Raw genomic sequence first — 18,658 nt, 5'->3', positions numbered from 1 at the left:
GATGTTATGGAATTCAGGACATGTATATTTGCTAACATAGGCTCAGCTCTGCTGCCTTTTCTCCCATCGACTTCCAGAGAAGGATGGCAACAGGACTTGCTCGCACCGACTAGAACCCAATTTTTTTAGATCTCAGTGTATGTCCAGACCTATTCCAAAGAAAACAAAGTGACTTGTCCAATTAAAGTGAATGAACAACAACAAAAACACAAAGCAATGCAATAAGAAAAACAAAACCACATTCACTAGCTACATGAATGACTTTTAAAGAACAAGGCAATAAAAAGACCTGGGGGCTGGGAGGGAAAACAACTCTTACCCCCAGGTCCTTTCTTTTTATTCTTCTTGGTTTTCTTTCTCTTTGAAAGTTCAGCAAATGCTTCAGCGGCTTTTTGAAGTTTGGTAACAAAATATTCAATGTCATCCAAAATATGGTTCAGAATTTGCTGCAGAAGAGATGAACAACATTAATGTCTCTGGCTAATCTGTGGCACAGCTAGTCATTTAATCACTTTGTTGTAATTTACAGCATCCTAGCAGCAGTCTCCTATGTTCATCATTAACTCCAGGAAGCACTGCCTATGCAGATTCATCATATGTCTGACATTTACAAATTTCTCAAGCTCACATTTTGCTCTATTTTCAATAGTTGTGATCATTAAAAGCTTTCAAAAGTAAGTATTGAGACTATTAAATTTTAAATTTAATTAGCTTTGAGTCGCACACTATGTTTCTCCCACGCAGCAAATGCGGAAATTTTGTTAAAACATAATTTTCCCTGTGATGCCATTTTCTAATAGCTGTAATTTCATATGCTCTGGTAAAACAAAGTATTAAAACGATTACTTGCTGAAATGCAGGGTTGCACTTTCCAGTAGATGTGACATTCTTCCATGAATGCAAAAAATTCTTTTCAATGCATAAGAGTATCACAGGAGGAGAAGGGACCAAGTGGGGGAAAGTATGTGCCCCAGTTCAGGAAAGCTCAAGCACTTGCTTAGGTCCATCCTTATTCAGAGAATAACACGTCAGTATACTTAACTTTAAGCATGTGTTTACGGTACATTGATTTAAAAGGGATTTAAGCACATGCCGAAGTGCTATCCTGAATCAAGGTCTTAGTGCACTCACATCTCAGACCTATAGCTCAAGTTCTCCACAGGACAGAATTGAATCTGATCTTGATGGTCTTATTTCCATCTTTTTTTGAGCCCTTTATAAGTCCATCACACAGTTTCGCACGACTGGCAAACTCTCACCTAGAACTGTGTTTTGCCTGTGAAAAAGACTCTTCCTGTTCTTGAAGCAACCTTCCAACATTTCAAGAATACTGAACACCACACTGCACACACACGTATATCTTAACTTACAACATCTCTGTCAATCCTGGCTGCCATCATCTCAGCTGTTTCTTCGTGCTCATGGAACTGTCTGGGTTTTTCAACTTCAGGGGGCGGGGAGGAGAGATGAAACGTACACAGTAAAGGATATCAGAATCTAAGAGCCAAAACTCCACATATACACTAATCTTACATATGGAATCATTAAGCCAGGAGTGCAAGAAAGACTACAATGTTTATACCTCTCAACCTGCTGGCGCCCAAATGTAGAACACACCATGTGCAATAAAAACCCCACAACAAAGGGGGGAAGGGGGAAATTATGCAAGCAACTTAAAATGCTGTGAGATTCCTTCCTTTGGTGTAAAATAACTCTTTCTACAACTTGATTTCATGAATCCTTCTTTTTATGTAAATCATCTGCAACGCTAAAAAGGGAGGGGACATCAAATTTGCATGGAGCATAGTTAACTTTGCAATTAAGACAAGTGATATTCATAAAAATGAGGGACAAATGAGAAGTATGCTAATGTTTCCCTTGAAGAAGCATTTTAATACCTGATTTAAAACATGATCTACCTGAAACCACTGTACTGCACTCGAACTTATGTCTTAAAAAAAACAAAAAAACTTTACAATTCAAAAATGGCACGGAGAGATGAAGAATCTCTGTGGGCAGATTTATCTTGTATTTGTAGAAAATGCAAAAAAACCCGTGACCTGTTTAAGGTGTATGTTTGTTTCTTTGGGCTTTATTTTTTTTTTTTTTAAATCCAGTGTCAATATTTTGTTCCCATTTCTTAAGTGTCCACCACTGTAATAGCTGGGGCTTTAATTTTGTTTTTACTGAACACAGGGGGAAACGCCTCAAAATATTGCTTTTAAACAGAATAAAACAGGCTCAAGTTGCAATTGAGTGAGAGATAATCAGCTCAAAGGCTCATAATTATTATTAATTTATATTGCATTAGCATCTCAAGGGGCCAGTTCAGAACAAAGCCCCATTGTAGTAGGCATTGTACAAACATATAATGTATCCAACTCAGCCTCTGCCCTGAGGAATTTACCATCTCAAGGCCTGATCCCGCAAACAATTAAACACGTGCTTAGCTTTACGCATCTGAGTAGGACCACTGAAGTCAACTGAATACCTTCACAAATTAGGTTACTCATGTGTGTAGAATTGGGACCTAAGTCAAATGACAAAGTGGAGGATTGCAGACAAGATATACAACTGACTAATTATAAGTGGATAAAGTGTTGATTATCCTCATTTAGTCACCCTTAATTCACTGTTTTTGGATAACAATCGCAGCAGAAGTAGGTCTTGAGGAGGAGGAGGATGGGGATAAGGGATGTGATCTCAAGCATCAATTCAAGGAGGGCATTCCATATGAAAAGGGCAAAATGGAAAAAGGCATGGGGACAGTTGTGTGAAACCGACAAATCAGGCAAAAGAGGCTGGCTGAGAGGAGGGAAATGAAGTGATAAGATAGTAGTGCACAAGTATGGAAGGGCAGACTCAATTAGTGATTCTTCTTTGAAAACAGCAAATCTTAATGTTACAGGGAACCATTCTAAGTTTGCATTTTTAAAAATAAGTTTTATTAAAGGCTACGGCACTTGAATCTACTTAACTGTGGGAGGTTTCAGTTACGACGATTTAGAAAATATCCGCACAAATAGAAAAAAATTATATAATTATCAGGAACACAATTCAGTAAGAGTCCACTTTACAAAAACCACCACCACAAACACTTTTAAACGAAGAGAAATTCAAACAAAAGAACAAATTAGCCTTTGCTTGATGTAGCACATAATGCTGTGTGGTGGTATGTAAAAATGTTCTGACCATTATTGCCTTCTGTGGACATTTTAAAGTGCTTTGTGCTGCACAGTTGTACACTCTGTTAACGAATACTTTCATTCAACAAACAGAAAATGGGATAAAAACCTTCATGAATAATGGATTCTTTTGCTTTTTTTATTTTAATAAGAAACCATTAAAAGTAAAAACGCCAAAAACTCAATGTACCCAAAATTATTCTTTAAACATATTCTATTCTACTGAAAGTAGTTGCATTATTTCCAAATTAGCAATAGTTTCAATTTTTTTCTGAGAGAAAGCAGGTTTTTCCATTACAGTCAAAAATCTGAAGCCCTGCACAGAAGATATGAATCATCCATATTTTTCATTTTTCTACAGTCCTGTTACACACTTTTGTTTAGACTTGTAAAGATGACCAGCCAATTTAGCCACACCATTTGCTTAAAAATGAAGAGAAGTGGAGTCCAACACCTTAGTCAGCTTTCTATGATAGTGATTAGCTGAGAAATAAAAAAAAAAACAAGCCAGGTTGCTGCCCTGAGAAATTTACCACGCAAGGGTTTGATCTTGCAAATTCCCTATTACTGAGCACAACATCACTGAAGTTACTGGAGCTATGCTGTGTAGTAAGTATTATGCACATCAGCAGGGCCATGCAGCAGCCTGACTTCAGTTAACTTTCACGGACAGAGCGTAGAATATCATGCTCAATTCTGGGTATTTCAATATCACAGAAATGGAGTAAACAAACAAATTAAAAAAAAAACCGAGGAGTCCAGTGGCACCTTAAAGACTAAAGACTGTTAGAGCTTATCTACACTACCCACCGGATCGGTGGGCAGGGATTGATCCGGGGTGGGTGTCGTTTACCGCGTCTAGTATAGACTGCGATAAACCGACCGCTGAGCACTCTCCTGTTGACTCAGGTACTCCACCAGAATGAGGAGCGCAAGCGGAGTCGACAGGAGAATGTCAGCTGTCGACTTACCGCAGTGAAGACACCGCAGTGAGTAGATCTAAGTACGTCGACTTCAGCTATGCTATTCATGTAGCTGAAGTTACGTATCTTAGATCGACCCCGTGCAATAGCATAGACAAGCCCTTAGTCCTTAAGGTGCCATCGGACGCCTCGTTGTTTTCGTGGATACAGACTAATAAGGCTACCCCTCTGATACTTGACACAAATTCAGAAAAGGAAAAATTGGGATGAATGAGACAGCTCGGACTCCAACAGCCATCAAATTGTCTAGACCATCAAATTGTCTCTCTAGGGAAGTGGCAGCTTGGGGCATTTAAAACTAGAGTGAACAAAACAGTAGAAGGTATACAATAGAGAATAGCCCTGATCTGCCCCATTGGGAATGGAGCAGATGATTCAATTGGTCTTTTCTATTTTTAGCCCCAGTTACCATAATCTTCATGGAGCTTCTGTTTGTAATTATTCTTTTTATTTGTTGGCAACATGCAAACATACTGCCCAAAACATTGCCAGTCAGTCAATTATCAACTCCGTCAATTCCCAGCAATACTCACAGTCTCCTTGTTCAGCTGCCCAAGCAGACCAGGCTGCCACTCGGCTTCTGACATCCACCTGTGTGACAGTACCTGGGGGAACAGGAGCGGGCGCTTTCGGAGGTGGAGGAATAGAGCTGTCAGCTTTGGAAATCATCCTAAAGAAATATAACAAACCAGAGATGAAGCTTGGGGAAAAAATTCTCTCCCTTCTAATGTGCCATTGGAAAAGGCAAGTGGGCGTACAGGGAAATCTCAGATACGTGACATGTCACTCTTTGTCAGACTTAAAAAGTTAGCAGTACTCAGGTCTGTCATTTGTAAGTAAATTGAGCATACCTGAAAGACTGCTCTGTGATAAACTCTTTCTATGAATATTAAGCATTGCTAACTCAGTACATATGAGAAACATGCACAAGGATACCAAGAAAACTATGCTTTGGTCATATGAAAAAGCCTGACAGAGTATAATTATCCATTAAATCCTTTCTACAAAAGAATGTTCAACCAGGCTATATAATTAGATAGCAGAGATGAATTTAGTGACTGGGACATATTAGGAGTCAGGCCACCACATGTAGAGTGGGGTAGCCTGGAGTCTTCATTAGAAGTGAGCTGACAAGAGGGAGCACCACAAATTCATTATCAAGCCGTTGATTTCCTAAAAGGGGCTGTCAACCACCTATTTCTTAAAGCTGAACTAATTAAACTTAATGACTGAATTTGGAGGGGGGGGAGGGAACCCCATCAACATTTAGTCTGACTCTGCTCACTACAAATGCAGGATTGTCCCCTACAGTACGTTTTCTAGCATTTTATCCTGTACAGTTTTAAATACCACAAGCAATAGGGCTTTCCGTCATTTTCCTTGGCATGCTATTCAGCAGCCTGAGAGAGCTTATTGTCAAACAGGTTTCTCCTCTGCCCCCACCATATTAACCCTATTTCTCCCCCCCCCTGAATTCTATATCATTCCTCCTATTCACACCCTTCAAATATTGGTAAATGTGTCCCGTTTTATTAGTCTCTAGATTAATAATTACACATTAAATCTTCCCTCCAAAGTTAGTACCTCCAGTCATTCTTTTTGTTGTTCTCCATACTTCCTCCAATTTCTCAATATCTTTGGGATAATTTGGCATCCAGACTGAGGCTATGTCTACACTGCTCTGGCATGGCTACACTGGGATAGCCCCCTAGTGCGGCTGCTGCAGCGTAGGCCAACAGAAGGAGGTTTTCTGCCTGCATATCACCACCGCTTCCCCAAACAACATCAGCTACACTGACAGAAGCACTCTTCTACCTTATAGTGATGCCTACACTGGGGGCTCTGCCAGCACAAGTATGTTGGCTAAGGGGTGTGATTTTTTTCTAGCCAACATAGTTGTGGTGGCATATGTTTTAAATATAGACCAGGCCTGAATGCAGTATTTCCAGAGTAGTCATGATTGTGGCATATACGGAGGGACTATTATCTTCTTTCTCTGTGACTTCATGCCTGCACATGACGCCATAATGCATGGCGAACTCTAATCTGCCATACACTGTCGGCCTTTGCAGCCTTTATAGCATTACCGCTTCCTGGGTTCTACCACACAACATTGCATTTCAGATAATTTTTCCGAGATGCATTGACTTGCACTTTCCCAAACTAAATCTCGCTATTTTAATTTTCTGCATTGTTTCTAATGCTTCCAGGTCCTTTTGGTATTACTACCTTGTCCTCATACCTGTTGGAAACTGCTCCTAATTTAAGCCATGGTCTTCCACACACAAATGCAGCCATTTAACTTTAAGCCCATGAGTAAAATTAAGCATGTGCGTGAGTGTTTGAAAGATTGAAGCCTGTGTTACTATATGTGAACTCCATGAACACATGCTGCTTACTCCCTTTACCAGATCATTAACTTGTCTCCATTTTCCCCACCTGTACAATGTGAAATTAATACATAATTATCTTTGTATGGTGTTTTGAGAGCTACAGATGAAAAATTTTATATAAGCTAAGCATTACTGGGAAAGATTTTCAAAGGCAAAAAGGGCAAGTAGGTGCCAAACTCCCATTAACTCTCATACATGCCTTTGAAAATCTCCTCCTTTATTTCTGAAACCCCACGATACCTCACTTCTGTATTAATCAGAGAGTTTAAGGCCAGCAAAGCATGTAGTCTGACCTCCTGTATATTACAGGCCACCACCAGCACATAGCACCTGCGCACTAAAACTAACCCCCAGAATTAGACCAAAGTATTACAGCTCAGCAGAGACTAGACTATTATGTGCCACAGGGAGAGAATGGGAGGGACAGAAGTGCACCAGTGCCTGAGGCCCCCATAATGCCAGGAAACAGATTAAGTGAGATTCACCCACATGATCCTGGCAAGCAACCTGCATACCATCCTGCAGAAGAAGGTGTACCTCACCCTCCATCACGCCCTCAAGGCCGCTGCCAATCTGACCTGGGGGGAAAACTCCCTCCTGGCCCCATATATGGCAATTAGTTCGACCCTTGAGTGTGTGAGCAAGAATCAGCCAGGAAAGCACCTGAAAGAGACTATGCTTGGTACCTCCTCACAGCACCAACCCACCGCATCCAGGGTGCCATCTCCAGCTGTGGCCATCTCTGAGGATTCAGAGAAAAGAAACAACCAACCGAAGAACCAAAGAAAACCCAGAATACATTTGGAGGTGGGGGAAAAAACCTGTCCTGACCCCTGAAGGTGACCACTTGAAGCATGAAGTTTTAGGAACATCAGACATTAATTGTCTCTGAATTCAATGCACTCCACTCCCCCATCCTTAACACATAAAAGCTGTTCTCACCCGCTAGAGGAAGTGGCCGCATTCTCCCAACTGAACACAGTTATGTATACCATTGGAGTAGGAGAGAGTTAAGAACAGAAGCTGTAAATTTAGACAGTGAGAGAGAGAAATAAATCAAGCTGTTGTCCCTGATTGTGGGTGTATACTATGCAGAAGATTACCACAAAATAGTAAAGAATAGTAGAGTTGGAAAGAGGAGAATGGGGGAGAAAAAGAAAGGGTGATTTTAAATTACTTTCTACTAGACTGTTCCTGATACTACCTGGAAGTTTTTTACCTGAGCGTGTCAAGCCTCTTCTTTTGTTTCCCTGCTTTGCTGTCGCTGATTGCACTTTCAATATCTTCATGAATAAAGCTAGCCTGCAGGGACAGAAACAGATGTTACCTGGCTGTCAAACACTTGAGTTGTTAACTAGGCTAAATAGATAGGATTAAAAATATCCACTTGTTTGTTTTTAGGTCCAGGAACATAGGTATCTAAAGAATTTTCTTTCAACTCTATTTTCAATACAGTTAGAAAGACACACACACACTATTGTCTGGATGCGGATACAGATATCAGTGTTCAGATACCAAACTGTGCTCTAGTGCGTATGTTTGCAATGTTGTTGGAGCCATGTTGGTCCTAGGATATTAGGGAGACATGGTGGGTGAGGTAATATCTTCTATTGCAGCAACTTCTGCTGGTGAAAGGATAGAGCTGAAGGACTCTGCAGTTCAGAAGCTTGTTCTCTTTCACCAACAGAAGTGGGTCTAATAAAAGATATTACCTCACCCAACTTGGCTTTCTGATGTATGTCTCATTTAAGCTGAAATGCGTCTGAACAGTTGTAATTATTTCAAGTCAACAATTATTGCCAGAGCAAATGAATTCTTCTTTCCTAGATGACTATAGTATTATGCAAAAAGAAAAGGAGGACTTGTGGTACCTTAGAGACTAACCAATTTATTTGAGCATAAGCTTTCATGAGCTACAGCTCACTTCATCGGATGCAAGCTGTAGCTCACGAAAGCTTATGCTCAAATAAATTGATTAGTCTCTAAGGTGCCAGAAGTCCTCCTTTTCTTTTTGCGGATACAGACTAACACGGCTGCTACTCTGATAGTATTATGTTAAGTTTTCTCAAGCATGTTAGTGAAAGGCATTGCACATCAATCAACAAATAGCAACAGCACTAAAGAGAAGAAAAGGAATGGTTGAACCCGGGGTCCCAACCTGGGGAAGCTCCAGCATCTACACTGACTTCTGTGGGCCTGAGTCCAACCACCCATATCCCAGAATTCCTAGTACCCATCCAAAATGTGGCCACTCTAGCCCCTTGTCCGTAGTGTAGCATGTGAAAACTTGACTGTCCACTGAACTTGGTTGTCCAAAGGACAAAGAAAGTTGGCCCACAGGATTGTCAAATACTTTTTGCAAACTCCCCAAGTATAAGTCCAGTGGGGGACCCACCACCCTAACAGGATCCTGGGACCGAGAGTGCTGAAGGAATTGGCGGCTGTGATTGCAGAGCCACTGGCCATTATCTTTGAAAACTCGTGGCGAACCGGGGAAGTCCCGGATGACTGGAAAAAGGCTAATGTAGTGCCAATCTTTAAAAAAGGGAAGAAGGAAGATCCTGGGAACTACAGGCCAGTCAGCCTCACCTCAGTTCCTGGAAAAATCATGGAGCAGGTCCTCAAAGAATCAATCCTGAAGCACTTGCATGAGAGGAAAGTGATCAGGAACAGCCAGCATGGATTCACCAAGGGAAGGTCATGCCTGACTAATCTAATCACCTTTTATGATGAGATTACTGGTTCTGTGGATGAAGGGAAAGCAGTGGATGTATTGTTTCTTGACTTTAGCAAAGCTTTTGACACGGTCTCCCATAGTATTCTTGTCACCAAGTTAAGGAAGTATGGGCTGGATGAATGCACTATAAGGTGGGTAGAAAGCTGGCTAGATTGTCGGGCTCAACGGGTAGTGATCAATGGCTCCATGTCTAGTTGGCAGCCGGTATCAAGTGGAGTGCCCCAAGGGTCGGTCCTGGGGCCGGTTTTATTCAATATCTTCATAAATGATCTGGAGGATGGTGTGGATTGCACTCTCAGCAAATTTGCAGATGATACTAAACTGGGAGGAGTGGTAGATACGCTGGAGGGGAGGGATAGGATACAGAAGGACCTAGACCAATTGGAAGATTGGGCCAAAAGGAATCTGATGAGGTTCAATAAGGATAAGTGCAGGGTCCTGCACTTAGGACGGAAGAACCCAATGCACAGCTACAGACTAGGGACCGAATGGCTAGGCAGCAGTTCTGCGGAAAAGGACCTAGGGGTGACAGTGGACGAGAAGCTGGATATGAGTCAGCAGTGTGCCCTTGTTGCCAAGAAGGCCAATGGCATTTTGGGATGTATAAGTAGGGGCATAGCGAGCAGATCGAGGGACGTGATCGTTCCCCTCTATTCGACATTGGTGAGGCCTCATCTGGAGTACTGTGTCCAGTTTTGGGCCCCACACTTCAAGAAGGATGTGGATAAATTGGAGAGAGTCCAGCGAAGGGCAACAAAAATGATTAGGGGACTGGAACACATGAGTTATGAGGAGAGGCTGAGGGAGCTGGGATTGTTTAGCCTGCAGAAGAGAAGAATGAGGGGGGATTTGATAGCTGCTTTCAACTACCTGAAAGGGGGTTCCAAAGAGGATGGCTCTAGACTGTTCTCAATGGTAGCAGATGACAGAACGAGGAGTAATGGTCTCAAGTTGCAGTGGGGGAGGTTTAGATTGGATATTAGGAAAAACTTTTTCACTAAGAGGGTGGTGAAACACTGGAATGCGTTACCTAGGGAGGTGGTAGAATCTCCTTCCTTAGAGGTTTTTAAGGTCAGGCTTGACAAAGCCCTGGCTGGGATGATTTAACTGGGAATTGGTCCTGCTTTGAGCAGGGGGTTGGACTAGATGACCTTCTGGGGTCCCTTCCAACCCTGATATTCTATGATTCTATGACCCTGGATACGAGCCCTGGGTTATCGTGCTGTGTGTAGGTGAAAGGGGAGTTAGGCTTGACCCTGAGTTTGAACCCTGGGCTTACACTGCAGTGTAGACACACCCATAGGCATTGCAATAAAAAGGTTAGGGAAAAAATGAGATGGGCACGGAACTTCCTTCAGTATGAACTTTGCCACTAACTGAAAACCAAATGTATATAATCTCAGAGTTTGTCTGCACTACAGAGCCTTTGCCTGGCTATGCTGGCAGAGTCCCCCTAGTGGAGATGCAGCAAAAACCAACAGAAGTAGATCTGTCAGCATGCCACCAGCCACACAATTAACCCAGTCATCTTCACAAATGTTTATTTGAAGAAACCCTACCATGTGATTACTGTTATTAAAAAAATAAGGATACAATAGGGTGACTATAACTACTATGAAAGAAAATTTAGAAGTTCCATGAAATTACCTATTAGAATTTGAAGAAGCAGTACAAATTATATTACCGCACATGCCAAAATTGAGGTGTACAATCCCAGAAATAAAGTACTTTTAACAATTTTATTTACTCTAAAATATTGCTGGCTTATCTTAACTGGAAGCTGCAAACAAGATCTCTCTTTCTCTTGGTTTTGAGGATTTTACCTAGTAATATTCCCCCCTCTCCTGCTCTAGTTTTCTAATAGAGCACAAACCAATATTAGTCTGTATTAGTCTATTAGTCAGATTTAACTGCTCAACAAGAAAGGAATAGATGGAAAGGAAAAAAGCAGTAAGAACAGATATTTCTCATCAGCTTCTATGAATTTGTAATTATCTCTCTTGAGCTATTTTACACCATCTTCTTAAGAGACTGTATCAGTGAATATTACTAACATATACACACAAACCTCAGTGATCTACGAGCCTAATTTAATAGCTAAGCCTTGAACCTTACCCTCCCAAAATACTCTCTCTAGGAAAGATTTATATGGGTGTGCATTCTACTAAGGTTTCAAATATCTGAGATATCATTACCCTTAATGAATATACTATAGTATTTTTATTATCATACTAAGAAAACTTAGTATCGTCAATATATTAATGTTGAAGTACAAATGACAGAAGAAATGAACAAAGTACATTTTGTGAGGTGATATCATTGATTTTCCCCCTTACTGTCAATTCACAAAATTACAAAATTCAAGCGATCTGCAATGGGTCCCTATTATTGCCTTACCTTAACCTCATCACATTGGAAAAGATGAAGATCTGGCTTGTTTTGGGCTGGTTCTTTGCAAACTAGTGCAAGAATAGAATCATAATTGCACGTGTTCATCACAGCTTGGCAATGTTGAACTGTGCTCAAAGGAAAATTCTCCAGTTCATTCTGCAGGGGGAAAAAAAATCTTACATGTCTGGTTACCAAAAATTCAGTCTTGATCTCTGAAATGCTGCTGCAGTTTCATCCAAACAATGAAAATAATAAAGCCATAATTAAAATAATATAAAAAAACCTTCAGACATTCTTTTTTGCTGCTGATTCCCTTCTTCCTTCCTGAAAATGAGAATGCCATTTACAGAGACCTACCTTTGATTCTAAGTCCACCAGACTGACAGCTTTGTCATCCACTTGAAGAATCATATCTTGAGTCCACACTTTGCCCTTGGCATCCAGCAACTTCAGCTTTCTTATTCCATCATCTACTGTTATCATAGCCTCTTTCCGGTCCAAAACAAAAGTGGTCAAGTGCTGATGATCGATACATGCGTAAAAAGATGCACACACATTAAAAGTCATTTTCCAAAATCAAATATCGGCACTAGTTACACTATAGTGAAACAGGATGACAAGCCATGCATTTAAAAAAAGAGTGCCTTTATTCATGACACATTCCATTGATAAGCTAGGATTTTTTATTCCATACTGTCACTTAAATAAAATCAACTGACGACTATAACCTACAATTTATCATCCTCTATCATTGTGTGAGTAGTTAAGCTACCTTGGATATTTTGACATTTATCAGGCATCACAATCAGGATTTAAAAAAAAAAAAAAAAAAAAACCTCTCGAAACATGAATTTACCATGCATGACAAGTAGCAGCCTGGCACCTCTGGAAAGCGAAACACAGGCTACAGAAAGCTGACCTAGACTCTGTTAATTTGCCTCAACCCTGACCTGGGAGGTCCTCATATTTCTGTTAAAGCTGACAGTTAGCATACTAGTGGCAATGATGTGGTGTTCATTTGTTTCTCAGAGATACACCTTCTAGATAGACTGGCCACTCATTTCATATAGACTACAAAATAAATATTATATGGTAGTACTTTTGTTCACTACCAGCCTGGCATGTATTTTATTTTTAACCAGTGGCCTGCAGATGAAATACGATCTTGCTGCCATTGCTCCGGATCCATCCAATTTCTTTGCCGTTATGATTTTGCTACATTTATTTTCTAACGTGTCAACTATGCAAGGCTGCCCATAAACCACAACAGATCCAGTTTTACATTTTTATCCAAGAGCTCAAACTTTAACTCAGTCTCAATTATTTATTAATATGAATAAGACTTCATATCTTTTACATCATTTTAATTTTTAAAAAATTATTTAGTGTGTTTGCATCAAATACACAAAATGGTATACCTATTAACTGTGTAACCAAGACAGTGGATGTGGCTGCTGCATATGACCAAATAATATTAACACAGAAATGAAAGGGAATTGAAACAACTCAAAAGGTAAAATAAAATTTAGTAATGAGATTATACTCATTGTTCACACGGCAACACTTGCATTCCAAATACATGCAGAAATCTTTTATGCCAATACAGTACCGACACCTAACTTTAATATCTAAAGTAGCCAAAACCATACAGAGTCAAAAGCAACATAACTATTTCCTTGCAAGCAGACTGTGAAGGGGATCTGAGCAATAGAATGCAAGATGCTGCTGAGAACCATCGAACATGTAACAACAACTTACACAGGTACTGAATTTAAAGCTGAACAATGAGGAACTGTGAATTTATGGCATTGGCAGGACCTAATTTAGTCCCATAACAGTGCTGCTTGGTTACACAACAGAATGTCTACTGTCATATTAGAATAAGGCTGTAATATGTCATCTTATATTTTAAATGGTCTTATATGACAAAGGATCACAAAGTGCTTTACTAACAATATATGAGCATCCAGGACTTGCTTCCCTGAAAAATTTAAATGGATTTACTCCTGGGGTAGATCATGACATCAATATAAGGTAATTCTGCTCAGCAGTTTAAGGCAGGAAGCGAGAGATAAACTCTGCATTGCAAAGTAAGGGGAATTTGGTAGGCAGAACGTAATTAACCATAACAGACTATAGCCAGCCCTGAAGTTAAGACCCCTGCTGTTGTGAAGAGAGTCTGAGCTCTCTGATGATGATGATGATATTTTATCAAAGCCTCCATTTTCCATATCATCCAACATGGAGCTTCAGTAACACAGAGCATCTCAACACTGTGCCTGAAGACTAGAAGGCAACAAGCTCAAGGAGAAAAGCGCATCACCTATTGAATTATCAGCATCACTTCCTGAGGCACCTAGATTTTGCATAGATACATCCCTTCCCCCTGCCAAATAGTAACTGCAGGCAATCCTGCTTTTCTCATAAAATCTGACACAATTGTAGCCCATTTTGGTCTAGCTGCAGGATCCAAGACATAATCAAATGTATATTATACTAAAAGTGACATTTGCCTGGCAAAACATTTTAGATGATGTATATGTACACTGCTTGGGGGGGGAGAAAACAAACCATTACATATTATGCAGAAATGTACTAGAAAGAGTAAAATAGACCTTGCATTTTATCCTAAAAAAACATGTCAGGACATTTGTTATTTTTCCAATTGGAAATCTCGGTCTTACCTCCACATGATACTGTGAAGTTTCGGATATGCTGCTGGCACTGTCCCGTGCATAATTCTTTCTTTGCTCTAAAAAATAATAATTAAGAGACTAATTCTTCACCTGCTTCCATGTTATGCTGAAGCTTATATCTTTTAAAACTGTCTCATAGATACCCACAATATTTTTATACAAACACAGAAAAAGAAAAGCTGTTACTTATCGTACTCAAAAGGAAAAGCCTTCACCTCATTGTAGCCTTGAGCACAATATATAGCCACATGAACAATACCAGGAAAAAAGCCAGTAGGAGGCAAACAAAATGCTAGATGCAACAACTCAGAATACAGCGGGTTATTGGCATTTTAAGCATTGTTTGAAAATAATGCACTGTGAACTTTGAATATTAAATCATTGACTTCCCACTTATGTAGCTAGCAAAACTGATGTGGGGCTTTTCGTATATGCATTAACGTACTCTGAAACCAAGTTATATATTACTACTCTATAGCTAAAAAGCCCCAGGAATTAGCAGAAAAAAAATCCAAATCAATATTTTAAATACTGGGGTTTGAAACTGAATATTTTAGAAATTATTTTAAAAACACAAAAATCTGTTTTGCCTTTCTTTCTTTCTCTTTCTTTCTTTCCGACTTCTTAAATATTAAAAATAAATGAATTAAATAGGCCGAGAAAGGACAAATGCAGAAGATGCAGTACAGAACTACCACACTGAATTACTCTAACAGAAATCTCTTATATTCTTCTGTTATATAACGCTGCAAAATCAGAAATATCATCTTGGGTCCATTTTATGCCAGTGGGGAAAATAGAATACATATTACAATGTCATAATCAGGGAAGAAAACATCTCATCTTAATTTAATACAAAAATATTCTCAATGTAATATTTGGAACCTTTACTCAGAAATCACCGAAGGGACTAATCTTGCTTTCTTTTCTCAGGCAAATTTCCAAGTGAAGTTAATCAGAGACCTGACAGGATAAAGGGTTGCAGGATTTAGCTTTCAGTATTTTTGTTTTTTGAAATAATCAATTTTTCTGCCTTAAGATGAGATAAATGAGCATTTTGATTAACTGGGTTTCAAGCTGAGAAAAACTGATATGTACAGCATGTGTCAATTTCACCATAGAGGCAACTGGTGCATGAGAGAAAAATTAAGTGTGCTACTGTAGTCTCCAAGAGCTAACTATATCAAAGCACTACTTCAACTACTAAAAATGAAGGCAGGTTTGGGTTGAATAGGTATTTAAGGCCTTAGGGTCTATAAACTATGTAGATCTTTTGGGAGGGCCGTATACAGCAGAAGAGAATGATACCCATTGAGGTCTTAGACCAATGTTAAACCAAGGGCCTTGCCAAACTGTGTTTCTTTACATGGGTATTCCAAGTCAGGTAGAATGTGGGTTTAATAACAGAGGACCCCTATGCTGCAAGAAGCGAAGTAGCCTCAACTCCCATGGTTTCAGTGGGAAATTATTTAGCAGGTGATAGTTAGCAGGAGGTACAGGCCCACAGTTTCATCGTGTCTGTGCATCTCATAGAAGGCAGTCAGTTACAGAGCCGTAATTTTTCCCAGAAGGCCAGTGTTGCTTACTGAAATAGGCAATTAACTTACAACAGTTATTCAGTTTGCTTTAGTGAGATTAGTCTGCAGTACAATCAACCAAATACCAGACTACTGTGGATTACCAGAAGATGCATTTAGGATGGGGCACAAGGGCATACTCTAAAAAAAAAAAATCCCCATCATCTGCTCTAACTGAATTACTGAGAAACACCAATACAAATGTCCTTGACATTTAATGCTTTAATTTAACTGTTACTAATATTTTTGCTTCTGCAGCATATTACTTATTTTCAGAAGTGTATTTAAAAAAAAACACACCACACACACGCACCCCACAAAACACTCAATATACCATTTCTATTTCATTTGCTACCTTTCTTTTTTTGTTTGGACGATGATCTGAAGAAGTAAAGTCCATCTGTTCCTAACAAAACAAGGGAATTAAAAAGTAATGTCTGGTTTAACCCAACAGCTATAATTATTTCCATCCCAAAGATGACAGGGCAACAGTATAACTTACTAGCTGTAAATGAATAATTGGATGTTGTGCAACAGGAAAGAGGACATGTAGAAAAATGACTGTACATTCTGATTTACTGAAAGCTTGACCTGCTGGGCTTTTTCAAACAGAAGGTTAAATAGATTAATGTTTTTGCTTTCACCAAATTAAACCGGACAAGAAATTTTACATCTGCTGTAAGGTTTGCAAAACTCATTAATATGAAAATACACACCTCTATTATACTTATACATTAGAAACTTTGGCTTGCATGGTGGTTACACTGCATTTCATTTAAGGTGATACAGGCCAACATGCAACTCTTCCAAAAAGTGGTCTATAATCTTTAGTGTGCACAACTGCTAAACACCTTAGGCCTTAGTGCAAAGATAGTACCTCCAAAAGCACTGTATGACAGCAGCAACGAACATGTCCCCATACAACAGAACAGCATAGCACTCTCGGTAGACAAGATGCCACTTGAAATGTTTTCAGCCCCAGGAAGGTAATAGTTTTACACTGTTACCTTTATTTTTTATATATATTTTTATATATTTTTTTGTATATATAAAAGGTAAGTAACATGTGGTGTGCGCACACACTCTACTCAGAACAAAAAAAAAAGCAATTTATAAAAATCAGAGAATTGTAAGCAGAGCTTACGAATATCTATATTCGTCACTCAACTGTCTTCACTATCATTACAGATCCAGCAGAGTTTCCTCACCATTTTTTAGATATCTACATGTGTGTGATGTTTGGCAGCACCTGATAGCAATCTCTATCTCAATTACTAGGGGCGTTCTGTAGAAAATATTTGGGAGGCCAGTCACCCAGAAGAGACTACCTCACAGATGATTTGGTATGGTGCTACATAACGGATATAATACGCATTCCAGAAGTAAAGGTAGAAAGCTTGAAGTTCTATTACAAGGAGAAATTAAGAATTCTATTGGAGAAGTCCTCATAGTGTTTTCCATTATGCATTATATAATCCCAATTTGCTCAACTCTGTCTGGCAAAATCAGACCGATTCTACCAGATCCCACTTATTCTCTCAATTATGGTTAAAAACATTAGCAGAAACAATTACTGCACTGAGACTTCCCAACCTTTAGGGAAAATATCTGCCAGAGAATATATTCTACACTTAGAGCTGTTCCAAAATTTGGCTTCTAATACATATACATCCCAATTTCAGCCTAAATACCGGTAGCCATTACTGACAACAATTTTTTCAAATACTCATTTAAAGACCAATAGTTAGGAAGCTTCATTCCCTTCCCTGACATGGCCAACTCAGTTGCTTATTACCATGTCTTTCTCAGAGCCAGTTCACAGTGACTGCTCAGGATGGGTTGACTGAAGGAAAAGCTATAAAGAAGGCTCACGAGCGACAGTCTCCATTCTTGAAATAGACATTAGTGTCCAGAATTAACCACTTCCTGAGGTTTTCCTTTTTTGATAACTTCAGTAGAAAACATCAAAGGAAACGCAATGGATCTAATTTACCTAGATTTCAGGAAGGCGTCTGATACCGTGCCACATGGGGAATTATTAGTTAAATTGGAAAAGATGGGGATCAATGTGAAAATTGAAAGGTGGTTAAGGAATTGGTTAAAGGGGAGACTACAGCGGGTCATGCTGAAAGGTGAACTGTCAGGCTGGAGGGAGGTTACCAGTGGAGTTCTGCAGGGATCAGTTTTGGGACCAATCTTATTTAATCTTTTTATTACTGACCTCAGCACAAAAAGTGGGAGTGTGCTAATAAAGTTTGCTGGATGATACAAAGCTGGGAGGTATTGCCAATTTAGAGAAGGACCAGGATATCACACAGGAGGATCTGGATGACCTTGTAAACTGGAGTAATAGTAATAGGATGAAATTTAATAGTGAGAAGTGTAAGGTCATGCATTTAGGGATTAATAACAAGAATTTTAGTTATAAGCTGGGGACGCATCAATTAGAAGTAATGGAGGAGGAGAAGGACCTTGGAGTATTGGTTGACCACAGGATGACTATGAGCCACCAATGTAATATGGCCGTGAAAGAAGCTAATGCGGTCTTGGGATGCATCAGGCGAGGTATTTCCAGTAGAGATAAGGAGATGTTTGTACCGTTATACGAGGCACTGGTGAGACCTCATCTGGAATACTGTGTGCAGTTCTGGTCTGCCATGTTTAAGAAGGATGAATTCAAACTGGAACAGGTGCAG

General features: G+C 39.6%; 1 protein-coding gene across 12 annotated transcripts in view; it reads right to left on the bottom strand.

Annotated features, from left to right (window-relative positions):
* Window positions 1-18,658, bottom strand: part of EPS8 (EGFR pathway substrate 8, signaling adaptor) — a 219,117-nt gene that overhangs the window by 55,248 nt on the left and 145,211 nt on the right. For 10 of the 12 annotated variants that reach the window (XM_073319138.2, XM_073319198.2, XM_073319214.2 and 7 more), the window contains 8 exons: window positions 16,318-16,368; window positions 14,374-14,441; window positions 12,047-12,208; window positions 11,696-11,845; window positions 7,781-7,863; window positions 4,702-4,838; window positions 1,371-1,444; window positions 320-446 (listed from right to left, as the gene is read on the bottom strand). In XM_073319138.2, the coding sequence (XP_073175239.1) occupies window positions 320-446; window positions 1,371-1,444; window positions 4,702-4,838; window positions 7,781-7,863; window positions 11,696-11,845; window positions 12,047-12,208; window positions 14,374-14,441; window positions 16,318-16,368 (852 nt within the window). The remainder of the gene's footprint in view (window positions 1-319; window positions 447-1,370; window positions 1,445-4,701; window positions 4,839-7,780; window positions 7,864-11,695; window positions 11,846-12,046; window positions 12,209-14,373; window positions 14,442-16,317; window positions 16,369-18,658) is intronic. The other 2 variants (XM_073319206.2, XM_073319194.2) reach the window with 1 other exon arrangement.

The sequence above is a fragment of the Lepidochelys kempii genome, chromosome 1 (assembly GCF_965140285.1).
Source record: "Lepidochelys kempii isolate rLepKem1 chromosome 1, rLepKem1.hap1, whole genome shotgun sequence".
NCBI lineage: Eukaryota > Metazoa > Chordata > Testudines > Cheloniidae > Lepidochelys > Lepidochelys kempii.
The sequence above is the reverse complement of the archived record's forward strand: the minus strand, read 5'-3'. Positions and strand labels throughout refer to the sequence as shown.